Raw genomic sequence first — 13636 nt, forward strand, 5'->3', positions numbered from 1 at the left:
TACAGCTGGAGGGGATCTAGTAGAGGAGTTACAGTTCAGAGAGAGCAAAGGGATGGCAGTATACAGAAAAAGTATGTCAAGGCAGGAATGAGTTGTGTTTATTGACTCAAGGAAGAGACCATGGTTAGCACAGGCATGTCAGGGCTAAACGCAGGAAACGTCAGCCGTGGTCTGGAGGCTGTGGGACTGGGGATCAGGGAGGATCACAGAACCATCTCCCACGGATGAGGAACAGGGAAATGGCAATTACTGGTTCTGCTGAACTGAGCTTTAGTACTGAATTTAGGGTGCAGAATTTAAAAGGGAGAGAGTGGAAGCTTTTAACACTTCTGAACCTCATCAGCTGCATGACAAAACTTTAATGGGAAGATACATTTTATGGACACCAGACAGTGATAAAATTGTATAACCAGTGAATGCAGAAATTCATCTTTATTTATGGGTTCCTACTCAAATTGTTTGATATCTTCAAGTCTCTTTACAACCCATCATTTCTGCAAATTTCTATGCAGGAAGAGCTATCTCTGTGCCATTACATTTTGTGTCATGCATCTCTCATGTTAAATTTCAGGCTGAGTGCAGATTGTACAGGACAATAGCCTGACACTTATAAAAATTGTCAAAGCATCATAGTAGCTAAAGAACTATTCCCCCAATAACTTAATTTTGTTAATGTTCTAACTATAGTGACAGCATTGTTGCTGCATTAGTCTCATCCACAGAAAATAAAAGAATATAAAATACCCCAAACCAAGTATACACTACAGAATTAGTTTTCATAAACAAAAACGGTCACGTTTCTAAAAATCAAGCTGTAAATAGATTCCTTTCTAAGGTCAGAACAATATAGTGTACATCTTAAAACAAGAAATGTTGGATACTTGTCACAAATAAGTTCTGCCTTACAATCCAGAAGTTCTTACTTCTTTTCATCACACACAGGCATTTTACTCTTAGCGGTTTTAACATACTGTCAGCTCCTGACAGATACCACTACTGGTTCTTCCAAGACTGTCAGAGTTATCCCTGAGAGTCAAATACAAATAGGGTTATAAAAATAAAGGTTTTAAATATTTTAAAATGTAAAGAGCCAGGGTGCAAACTGGCTGCCGTAAACTGCACCTTGCTGTGCCATCAAGAGACAGAACGCTGCAGGATGCTGCCTTCCAGGCACTGCTCTGCATTTCACCAGGGGGACATGGCTTACGGACAAACTTCAGGAGCCCTCTGAGGAGGAATGCCACAGAAATATGCCTGCTCAGCACTGGCTTCTCATCTGTGCCAGTCCTTACACCACCTTTTATCACTGCAGTATTCCCAGCAGCAGCTCAGCAGGGCACCAAAGCTGTGCCACACAAACCACGGTGCTCTCTCCCCCCTGCCATGCCGTGCCTTCAGCAGCCCCATTAGCAGCCCGGTTGTGTCCAGCTGCTCACCCCTGCCACACAGCAGCCTGCAGACACCTGACACAACTGGGAGCTTCTTGGCAAGTTCTGTGTTTCTGAGGTCCCCTGGCAGCCCACGCCTGTTTCTGCTCACCACGGCCTTGAAATGGGAGCATCCCTCCCCACAAGTGACCAGACTCTGCTTCCCCCCCAGTGACTAAATCCCACTGATACCACCAGAAGTACCCGTGTGCTTTTGCTCCTACTTTAAAGGAACTAGCATGGTGCTTACACAAACCATAAAGCTGGCCTGTAACGGGAAACAAGAATATAAAATTTGTTGCCCAAAACCATACACATTTGCTCATTTGACATCTGGCCTACCACACTGTAATTGAGAATTTGCTGCGCACATAGAAAGTAAAGGGATGGCAATGCCACACTCCAACAATGCTACCCTAGACAAAGAAAAGATGTAGTTCACTGTATATACTATATATTTTAAGCAAAATACCTGGCCAAGCTTATTGGTAACTGGCAAACCAGCCATTTCCCAACACCTTCCAGACTTCAAGAAAATACTGCTCTCCTTTGAGTTTCCTTCAAGACTCCTAAATATTCTCTCTTACTACTTCCAGCACTCAAGGAGATGCTGAATATTCATGCATAAGTGCTCTGTGTTGTATCATCACATGCTTCTGCCTTCTATGGCATGGATTTCATCTGCATTCCCACACCAGAACTGGTTGACAAAGACTGTCCGGGCTAGTGGGACAGGCAGAAACTCTACATTTGCTCAAAGCTGCAAATTTTAAACACCTGAAGAACAAAGACCTTTTATTCTGTTTTACAGATCTTCAAAGAAATTAGCAAGAAGTTCCAATAATCTCACCAAGGAAAGAAATGTGGACTAAGCCGAGGATGTTACATATTCCTGTTTGGGGTTTCAAGGCCTGTTCATGCTCCTACTGAAGTTGAAGGGCGCAGGTACGGCTCCTACAAGCTAGTCAGTTACTTTAGCAAGGTGCTTTATTCCCCTCTCATAATCAGCTTCCGGAAATGCAGAAAACTAAGTAAATTCAAAGAGCTCCTGCAAGCCAAGAGTCACCAAAGTGATTTTCTTTTGTGTGAAGTCCAATCTGATTATGAAAATGCAGAAGTGGAAATCAGCAACTGGTATCTCTGCACCCTTGATAACTTGTTATCTGACTGGAAGCCAGCCTAGCTGTCTCTGCAGAGAAAATCTGCAGACAGAAATGTGAAAGAACACAAACATTGTACATGCTTACATTAGATTTATTTTTGTCACACTATTTCATTTTGTTAAATGCAACTAAAATAGATGCCTGTTTTGTTTGGGGGTTATTTTTTGGTGGGTTTTTTTTTTTCTTGTGACAGGCAAAGTGTCACAAATTCTCATTGGGGAAAGAAGAGTTAGTCTGGATTTGTAACAGCAGAACCAGTATTATAGATTGTTCCAAGGGCTAATATTTTAATGTATAAAGAAGATATAGTTGTGCATGTGATAATCTAGCATAGGCTAAACTAAACAACATGTTTTTACTTTTCTGTTATCAAAAGGCTCAACCTCACATCAGAAAACCAGAACTGAGCCCAAAAAAATCACAACAGGAAACAGAATACATCATAATCAAATGAAAAGATGTTGATGTGTTATGCTTACTTCAGTGGGAACAGAAACAGATTGCAAGACTCCTATTAACTTAATAAGATCTGGTTTACTGTTTATGAAATTGGGTGAATTGCAAGGTAACTAACGTGAAATATCTTTTTTTTAAAAAATCAGCTGCAACAATATGGGAGGTAAGAGCTAATTACAGCATTGTAAATAGTCAAGAGAGATCAACATTTTTAATATTTTGTAAATTAAATTGCCTTTGTAGAAATGTGGAGTCTCAAATATTCTTACAGAAATACCAAAAAAAACCCAGAGTGTTAAATTAGAGAAATACGTAGCATATGAAATATACACAGATTTAGGAATAGAATCAGGATTAGAGGCCTCAGGCAACAGGAATTGGGGATGTCATACAGTATTAAATCATGGGAAAAGCCACTAATTCACATGCCACAAACCGCCAAAAGAAAAAACAGTTAATCTGTTGGCTAGGACAGACTCATAACTTATCTTGTTGATAAACAATTTTAAAAATGTTATTATGGATTCCACATAAGAAAAGTAATTTACCTGGTAGGAAAAATAGGAGCGAATGATAATTATTATGTCAGGGACCTGTGACCCAGAACACTGCTTTTACGTGAGTTCAAGAAACATTCAGTTCTTCATTAAAAGAATTCCGGGTTTATGAAAGTTTGGGCAAAATTAATTCACTCTGATTCAGTGTTATCTAGTTCTACAGCCCCTCTTTACAGAAGTAGCAGGAAGAGAAGGTATAAAGAACCCTGAAGGACCTTAAGCACATACACAAGGCAGCTCTTTTTCTCTGGATTCTGAGAACTTGTAATGAAAAATCCCAACCTTCCTCCCCCACTTCTGCTGATAGCAACTTTTCCACAGGAAACACTTGCAGTCTATTTACCCCATCTCTGGGAAGGACAGAATGATGGGGAAGGTGCCAGATAGCTGTCATCAATACTGAGAGCAGGCTTTATGCTGAGGAAAGGACGTTATCCTCTTATAAAGGTCTATCAAATCTTGAAGGAAGGGTTTTGCATACTGGACTTCATTCTTTCCCAGCATCAGCTTTCTGATCTGTGAACGCCAATGATACAGGATGCCTCAAAGACTCTGAAAAACTCAGAGGAAGAAGGGAAAACTGCTAATTAACCGACTCTCCTGAATAACATACAGATTCTAGAGCAAGAGCCAGACACATCTTCATAAATCCTACAGAAAAAGCATACGTGAGACTGCCTAATTTATATGCCACCAGCACACACACCCTTCTGAGAATTCCAGTACCGTTAACTTTTTATAGTCTCAACTTTTTAAATACAATAAGAGGCCACCTTACTGACCATAATTATTTGTACTTGTACTTAAAGCTTATTCAGTATGCGACTCAAACATGCTAACTTCATGTGCTGTGCTACCCATGTTCTAACGTGGAATGATACACTCCAGTTAGAAGCCCTATGTGCTGTGCTGTCTACTGAACATTTGTTTTGAATTAACAAATTTACCATAATAAATATGAAATATACCCTTTTCCCCATATAAGCTTCCAGATACCTTCTGCAACAGAAGTTTGTCAGTTGTTTGGTTTTGGTTGTTGTTTTTTTTTAAAAAAAAAAGTAAACAGCCTCTCATGAGAATGGCAGAATCAGGAAACACGCCTTTTGACATAAAATCGTAAGAGCTAGTTTCTTTCTCTCATTTGTCAATGATAAAAAAGGCACTTTGTAAAAACAGTTTACTACACAGAAAAGAAATATTGGAAAAATAATTAATTTCTACCTGTCTTGCATTTTAGCAACCAGAAACAAGCCATAACTAGCAGCATGTAACTGACCACTTCTCCACAGATTACCAACAAAACCTACATGTTTTAAGAAATATTCTGATTTATGTAACCTGTTCTTTAAGATTATTTCTGAACATAATAGATGTAAAAGCTGAACAAAAGGGTAATAAGCCTGTTATTAACTAGGCAACTTGAAAGCGAACCCATGGGAGGAGAGCATTATGTCATCTTAAATACGTTGATCTAAATAGTCAAGTCTTTTTAACATTAAGTATTCTATTTACACCACTTCACAGATACGGCTTAAGGCATTTTATTCAGCTTTAGTGGCTCCCCATTCTGTGTTGAAATGAATAAGACATCTCAGCAACATTTATTTTCTAAGTATTTCTACATGTACATGGAGCTACAGTTTCTATGCAGGATATTTTCTTGCAACATGCCACAGAGGTGACCACTATCCTGTACCTGTTGGTACCAAAATAATGAGACATTGTCCAGTTGTGAGGCTCAATGCCAAATCTAATACCAATTCAAGAGGCAAACTGTTCCCCAGGTAGTAAAAAGCTGCAGATAGCTTTAACAAGTGACTAGTTCAAGCATCTATCCTTAATTTGGTGTGAAACTCACTTCTGAAATCAAATCAACAGATTTTGCATTTCCTGTAGTTGTGACAGAAGTCCATGGCCTTAAAATGTTTTCACCTCTCAGAAGTTGCTAAGGTTTAAGCAAAAATGTCTGTTTAAGCAAAATCTTTACATCATAACTAAGCCAAATCTGTTACTGTCTAAAACACGCACGCAAGTCTTCAGTAATTTGAAGAGCTGCCTACCAGCAAGAAATTCACACCCTTGAAGCAGAAGCACACATCAGACGTAGTAGTTCTAAAGAAAATTTAGACCTAGACATGCCCAAAAGAAAACAAACGCACAAAAAAAAAAAAAAAGCACCCTGTCCTTCAGCTGGGAAGACTCAGTCCTGGACTTGGCCATGTGAGGTGTCAGAGGACCAACTTTATAGAACAACCTGAATGAACTTAAAAGTGCAGATGGAAAGGAAGGAAGATTAGACCCTTGAATACTTAGGATACATCATCACAAGTAAATCAAACACTGACCTCACACTCCCATTTCAGCCATCAGGTGTTGTTTTTTTATATAAATTATACTTTCCTTGCAAATGTAGTAGTGATTCAAATGCAAAATTAGTGTTTCTTAGTATCTAAATATATGATACCTTGGGCTTAACAGCTAGTACTACAATAAATAATTTTGTGGGTTTACATTTTTCTTCTCTGTGTTGTTGGACATCGTTTTAAATTTTATATAGAACACTTAGCTTGCCCTTCTAGTTCTAGACTAACTACACCACTAGTCCCATTATAACATAGTCCACATAAAAACATAAAACAAAACTTGACTTCAATAACACAACTGCATCACTTGTTCCATTAACATAATGGCAACTGGAGAGAAACTACAATCTTAGTAACAGGTTTAGCAATGTATTCCCGATTTTTGTTTTAAATCAACATATTGATACTTGAACTATTAATGAGAAAGCAGCATTCTGTTCCCATAGAGGATGCAGTTTTGAGTATCTTTTGGTACAGAATTAGATTAACTTTTAACAGCTTTTAAAACTGTCCTCCATTTCTTACTTACGTACGCTACAGAAGACTTACATAGCACACAAAACAGTAATCTTGGACAATGTTTTTCCCCTTTTATGTACCACAAAAGACAACTGTTGTGATTTTTCTATACTGTCTCAAAAGTAAATAAGAAAGATGGCAAAAAGCATTGATACAATGGACTTGATACATACCAAGTCATATAGTACCACAGAATGGCCTTTGTGAGATGAAAGGTTTAATCGCTGCTTTTAATTACACCCAAGTAACTTTAATGTAAGAGAATACTTCAGCAACATCTATGAACACAATGACTACATTAGCAGAGCGCCAGTTATGAAACCTCTGCCAACACTGCTTGTACAGGAGGTTTTTGTTTTGTTTTAATCAAGATACAAAAACCTTACCAAGTTCTGCTGTTTGGGGTACTTGCAGAGCCCTGCAAAAAAATCTGTAAGACTAGGGAGCTTTAAATAATGTAATATGCAGAAGTAACCATGACGATAAGAAAAATACTTTTGCTAATCTTTTTCTTTCAGATGGCAGTACTTCCAAATACTGGTGTTTTTCCATTGTATTATAACTTTTGTCTGTTAGTCCCTGTGAATCTAGGCCTTCAATCCCTGCAAACCTACAACTTCTGACAAAGTGAACAGTGCTTTGGGGTGCACTAGTAACATAGAATGAGTCCTAACCAGTCCACCAGCATCCTAAGTGACTGCGGTAGGATGGGCATCACTTGTTGGCAACTACGTCTTATTTCATTGTTACATAGAACAGGTAGCAAAAAAATTACTATGTTTTTAAGGTGATTAATTTGCAAGTTAATGGGGAATCTAAAAAATAACTGAAAGGCAGAGTGCACATAGGGTATTTCTATGGAGATCCTAAAACTTCTGAAGTAGGTTAGAATTTGGCCCTCAGCAGGATGACCACAAACTTTAAGGAAAGAGCCTAGAACTCCTCCACATTGATTTTGTCTTGGCTTTGTATTAAGCTGGGGGGGGGGGGGGGGGGGGGGGGGTAAGCAATAAAAAAAACCAAAATAAATAGAGATTCTTCAGAATTTAGTATTTGTTCTTTATTATTTCTCCAACAGACTTGCTTACCACACTAGGATAATACTTTCAAAAGAAGTAGGTGATTTGGATCTGAAGTCACATTTTGAAAAGTGACTAAAGGGCTGATTTTTAAAGGCATTAAGATACTAAAGATGCATTAAGCACTTTGAATTTTCAGAACTGCTTGAGCATCTAACACCTATTTAAATCACTTAGTCCTTTCTGAAAATCCCAGTGGGCAGTTATCTACATTTAAGTGCCTATATACCTTTGAAAATCTGTACCATTAAATACTTAACAACCTAAGTCCCCCTGGCTTTTAATGAGACTTAGGGTCCTAAAAAGTCTAAGTACTTCTGAAAATTGGTCAAGCCACTCTCATCTTTTCTTCTTTCTTCTAAAAAGCCACCTACTAATGCTTATCCATAGCATGTCAGTTAACTACAGCTTCAGCACTGTGAGACTTACGCATTATACTGTCCACATTCAATTTTAATGTAACTAAACAAATAAAGGTCCTGAGTAGACACTACATCCTCATAAGACTTTCTGAAACTCCGAAAAAGAAAATGCATTCCAACCTGTAACCCCTGTGAATGCCCACAAATCTTCATTTCAATAAATACAATCCAAAATTAATATAATTTAGGCTGATAAAAAGCAAGCAGCATAGTTTAATTATCAAGCAACAGAATTCAAATTACCACAAATAAGTTCTGAAAAACAGCCACACAGCAAAAAAACATTCAGAGGAAAACGAGAGAAGGATGGAAGTTGTAAATAGGCTCTTTAAACAGCCAGTAGCTCCAGCAAAGAAGAGAGCCTTAACTCTGAAATTTCTTTTTTAAACAACAATGTATGAAACTGTAAAGCATTCCCTTATGCAAACATTTGAAAGATTTGTCTTTTGATCTTCTTTAATGTCAATAGGAGGTAACTTGCACTGACCACATTCCCCAAAAAAAACCTGATTTGTAAATTAGGAACGCAGGGAATCAGATTGCCACCTACAGGAAAATTTAGCATTTATTGTCAAGAATGACTCAAAAAAACCCCAATGAATTGCCATCCTGCCAAGCAGTCTTTCAGTTTTAATTATCGTTTCAAAACCAAATACTATTTTCTTTTTTGCAGCTGTATCATGAACTTCCTAAATCCAGAAAGCCATTAACATTTCTTTTTATTTAAGAGAGCATTGCTTGAAAGTTCCAGAATTAATCTACAAAGCAGCAGATTGTAATCATGGTTCAGTTAAAGAATTTTAAGTCTGCTTACCTGATACAATTGGTGCTAGCCTGAATATGTCTGATAGTCTGCTGTTTACTGGCTCATAAGGGGAATCTTCAAGCAAGTCATTTCCTAAAGACAAAAAATATTTGGATTTTTTTTCTTATATAAGGCTTCAGGATAAGAGTTTACTTTTACTCTGAAATGAAGTGACTCTGTAACAACAGAAGGTGCTCCCCTTTAATCTGTGTATGTGGCTATTTCTCCTCAAAGCATTATCTATACAAACACCTGAAGGAAGCTAGTTGTTTATCCCTGTCACTAGCTCTTTTCTCTCCTTCCTCCATGGATAAGGTCATAATTTGCAGAGATGGCCTGTGACATCACAGGGACTGTCCCATCTCATGCCAGCAGGCGAGGAGCTCTACCAAGTATATTCCTCTTTGTTCACCCTAACAGCACAGCTCTTTTTCAGAGGAACAGCCCAGGTAACAGCTAGAAACCAGCATCTTTGGAACAAAACACTCCCAACAAGATGCTGTTGGAAGGGAAACTTTTTATGATGCAGAGAACGTCCAGGAGGAGCGTCATTTACTATGAGAGCCAGACCAGAAGTATACATTGACTCTTCAAAATGTTCCAGTTGGTGCCAGGATAAATGAGCAGAAAGGGATGACTTCCCTTCTTGCAGAAGCAGCTACAGAAAAGAGTTAAACAGGGACCATGCCGAAGTGAAAGGCTGCATCTTCAACTCCAGGGCCAGAGCAAAATAGGGCTCAAAATTATGTATCTCATATAAGGACCTCACTGTTCTCAGTAGACCATGCAAAATTTGCCAGTGACATCAAGAACAGAAGTCCCAAGTCAATCACTGTCATGTCCCTTCTAACTGACACATCTACACACTCTAGGAAGCACAAACTTCTTTTTTTTTCTGTCTCATCATGCCCAGGGAATACTGCTAGTAAATACAGCAAAGGCATGAATAAAGATTTCCTTAAGCCCATGCTCCTTTTCATACTACGTTTAACTTTCAGCAAAGACCTAAGAAACTAGTTCCAGTGTCCTGTGATCTTGTTAGGTAAGTCCTAATTAAGGAGTTTAAATATCATTAGGAAAATTTCTCCAAATTAATGTTTTTGTAGCTCTTGCACTTGCTAGTGCCCTTGCCTTTTGACTAGCTTAGAAAGGTCAGCTGGGTCCCCTGGAGGAAACCCTCATTGTGGATTTCCCAACAACAGGAGATGGAGCAGCAGCTGTTCGTGAGTCGGATGAAAGGTCCTCAGTTTGCAGCTGAAGAGCACAATGTGAATTACGGGGTCAGACCCTGAGGTTAGCCTCAGCGGCTGTAGCTCACTGTGGGTGTGAGCGGCTGCAAAACCACACACTGCGTTAGGGGAGCGTAACGGTTCTGTATTTTGCAACGTACCCTGTAAGCTCTGGTACATGCTCCAGTAAATGCGCAGGCAGTTTTTCTCCTTCTTCATGCCCCTCTTACAGCGGCAGTTGTACAGAGATTTCTGTTTGAGAGCTTCCATGGCGCTTTTGCATTCGTCCTTTGCCTCCAGGCCTGTCGCCCGGCTGAAGTTGCTCTCTTTGCCGGCTACACACTGCCTCAGTGTCCTGTATTTAGTACTACAGCTTTGCTCCTTGAGGCACTGGTCGCTGGCTTTCACGCAATCGAGGCGGTCCCCTCCAGGCAGCCCGCTCACTTCTGCGGACAGAAGTACATCTAGAGAGAGGAGACACAAACCAACAAACTCTTGTTGAGGGATGAGGCTGATTTAACCAGGGCTCCCATGTAGGCAGCTGGGGAGCACAGGACCCCTCCTCACGCAGCGCACGCAGACAGCCCCACCGGCAGCACCTTGCAAACCACCGAGCTTCATGCTACACCTTAGGAAAAAGCACACGAGCTTTTCATGGTCTTAGACCCACTTTCGTGGGAGTCGAAGGAAAAGAGCGTGTTTTAACCCTGCTGGTTGATTTATGAGAAAACACAAAAAGGGAAGAAAACCCACAGGGGTTAAATGCCTGACAAAACAAGCGTTCCTTATTTTTCAGATCCACTTTGGTGAAACAAATAACCCTCCCGTTCCAGTGTTTAACTGAGGGCTTAAATATTCGGCCTCACTTTCCATAAAAGCTTTGCTGTAATTTCAATTAATTACATCCACGAACAACCCCCTCGCTGGCTGATATTAGCCTCTTTTTGCATCAGTCACTTTTTAAAGGCTGTACACATTTTTGCTTATTCTACATGTATAAAGTAGAATTTATGGCTGCCCCCCCCCCCCCCCCCCCCTTTCTCTTCACATATGATGCTTTTGCAGGAGAACAAAGCAAATTCCATTAACTCTCTCCTCTCCACCGTGCCCCCTGCCATGCTCCCTCACCGCAAACATCTTCTGTGGAAGGGAGACCAGTTCGGGCTGCAAAGCACTGGCAGGCAGGCAGGCTGCCAGTTCAGGTGAGGATGTAATCCTTAAACTGGCTTTTGTCACACACACACACACGCACACCCCAGGCAGCCTTATTAAAATGAAAAGTTTCCCTGTAACTTGCGAGAACCCAATTTAACAAGAGCCTACACAGGCAAGTACCGAAGTCTGTAATCTCCCTGAGCTCTGAATGTGGACTGGGTTGGCTGATGTGAGGCAGAGCTGTAAAAACTACTGGAAACTTCACAGTTCTGCCGAAACAATAGGCTGACAACCGTGAGGCATCCGAGCCCATAAACCCTACACTCCGTTTTACCAAGCGACATACAGTCAGAAACGAGGCACCAGCAACTTACCTACTAAGGGCAAAGCGAAGTACAAGACGACGAGAAACATCTTGCTGCCTTCGGATGGTTTCCCCAAACGAGCTGATGTGCCACAACAAAGAGGATCAGCATGTAGATATTCCCAAACCGCCGAGGTCCAAAGACTCCAAGTTCATATCCATGGAATAAAAGGGGAAAAAAAAAAAACAAACCAAAAAACAGAAAACCACAAAACCAACCCCCTCTCTCTTCTTCACCGCTCCCACCAGCAGCGGCAGGCAGCGGCGCCAATGCTGAGCGTTCCCCCGGAGCTCTCAGGTCTGAGCAACCTGCAAGCACAGGGCGCGGGCTGTGCGCGACTGAGCGGGGCAGCAGCGCCGGTCGCCTCCTTGGGTGGGCAGCGCCTGCTCCCGGGGAGGGACCGACAGCACGGGGGGGGGGGGGGGGGGGGAACACACCAGATCCGCGGCGTCCGCCCGCCCCCGGTCCCGCAGCCACTCGCAGCTGCGGCTTCGCAGAGCTGCCAGCTCCCCCGTGCTATAGGGCGATTCGCCTTTTTAATTATTCCGCAACTTTATTTATTCGTTGGCGCCGGAGCCGCGGGGGGGGGGGCGCAGCTTGCGCGGTGCGCTCGCCTCCGCCGGCGGTGCGGTGCGGGGGGTGGGTGCCGCGCTGCCGGCAGCGGCGGGGAAAGTTTGGCCGGGGAAACTGGGAACGGGAGGCAGGGGGCGGCTGCTCCTCTTCCGCCGCCCAGAGCGGAGCGGCCGCGGCTGCGGGAGTCCCCGGGCACAGTGGCGGCGTCCCCGAGCGGTGCCCGAGCGGCAGCCGCCGCCAAGTGCCCGAGCGGCAGGGAGACGGCGGGGCGGTGTGCCGCTGCCCGCGGGGGCTGGCCCCGCTTCCCGCCCGCCCCGGGGGCTCGGCGGGGGAGGGGGGGCCCTGCTCGGCTCCGCCGCCCGCGGGGGGACAGCCCCGCTTCGGGGGGCGCAGACTGCGCGGGGCGGCCGGGGGAGGCGGGACCCGCGGGACGCGCATCCCCGCGGTGCTGGGCGCGGACCAGCCCTCGGCCGGGGCCGAGCGGAGTGTATCGGCTTCCACTTGGCTCCTGAATAAACAAAGCGAACATATGTCCCGGTTTTGTGACAGATGGTTCAAACAGAGAACTATTTAGTGGTTTTCCCACAGTTGCTACTATGCAGCAGTGCCCCGAAACCCAACAAAATGCAATTAGCTTAAAATAGCCTCAGTTTCCAGATTTCCTTATTTTCACATGCAGAAAATTTGATTCAGGTGGGTTTAGTTTAGCTGCAACCAGATTGGGGAGGAGTGTCTACATAAATAAATATTTTTTCTTAAATCACTCTATACTTTGTGATCTTGTCCACAGGCTGTTTGGCCCATTTGACTTAAGGAATTTGCCTCTCCTCACAATAAATCTTGCCTAAAGGACCTTGCCTCCCCTCATGAGATGGAAGATGATCAGGCTGGCCACTTCTATAGCAAAAACTGGATGGCAGATGGAGCTAAACTGTTTTAAGGTACTTCAGAAACACTTACTTAAAAGCTTGGCATATGCTGGGATATACAGAGAATACAACATCCACTGAACCCGAATGGAAGTTTATATTTTGTTTGTTTGTTTTCCTCTCACACTGCTGCTTCTTAACAGGCAGATTTGTATTTCTACCAAAGAAAATTATAAAAAACAAAAAAAAGCAAACCTTTCCAGAGTACTGGTCCCTCCACTAAGTCATAATAGTGATGTCAAGTTGTAACTGATTAAGTCACAAGTGTTTGTGCATTGATTGTTTAATATGAAGGGGCATATACTAATAGATTTTGTGGCCATATAATATCAGCTGCATGTACAAGGATATAATTGGAGAAATAAAGACAACAACCCGACTTCTAGGGTATTTCAAGATAATTAGAAGGTGCTAAGTTGATGATGGCATTGATGATTCAAGACAGCTTCAGCTGCTGAAGTAGCTGGCATTTAATGAAAGGAGTTGGCTTTCCAAACACTTCAATACAGATTGAACTGGGTGATACAGAGAGATGATTACTTCTTCACTGGTCGTTTTGACACCATTGTGGCACATTATAAGCTTTGTATAGAA

At 42.2% G+C, this 13636-nt stretch overlaps 1 protein-coding gene across 1 annotated transcript in view; it reads right to left on the reverse strand.

Moving 5' to 3' along the window:
* GFRA1 (GDNF family receptor alpha 1) overlaps window positions 1-11949 on the reverse strand; it is a 143575-nt gene extending 131626 nt beyond the window's left edge. The window contains exons 1-3 of the mRNA XM_005237568.4: window positions 11550-11949; window positions 10182-10484; window positions 8801-8884 (exon numbers count right to left, since the gene is read on the reverse strand). Coding sequence (XP_005237625.1) covers window positions 8801-8884; window positions 10182-10484; window positions 11550-11589 — 427 coding nt within the window. The 5' untranslated portion in view covers window positions 11590-11949. The remainder of the gene's footprint in view (window positions 1-8800; window positions 8885-10181; window positions 10485-11549) is intronic.
* Between the last annotated feature and the right edge of the window lie 1687 nt (window positions 11950-13636).

Source organism: Falco peregrinus, chromosome 1 (genome assembly GCF_023634155.1).
Source record: "Falco peregrinus isolate bFalPer1 chromosome 1, bFalPer1.pri, whole genome shotgun sequence".
Classification (NCBI taxonomy): Eukaryota; Metazoa; Chordata; class Aves; order Falconiformes; family Falconidae; genus Falco; species Falco peregrinus.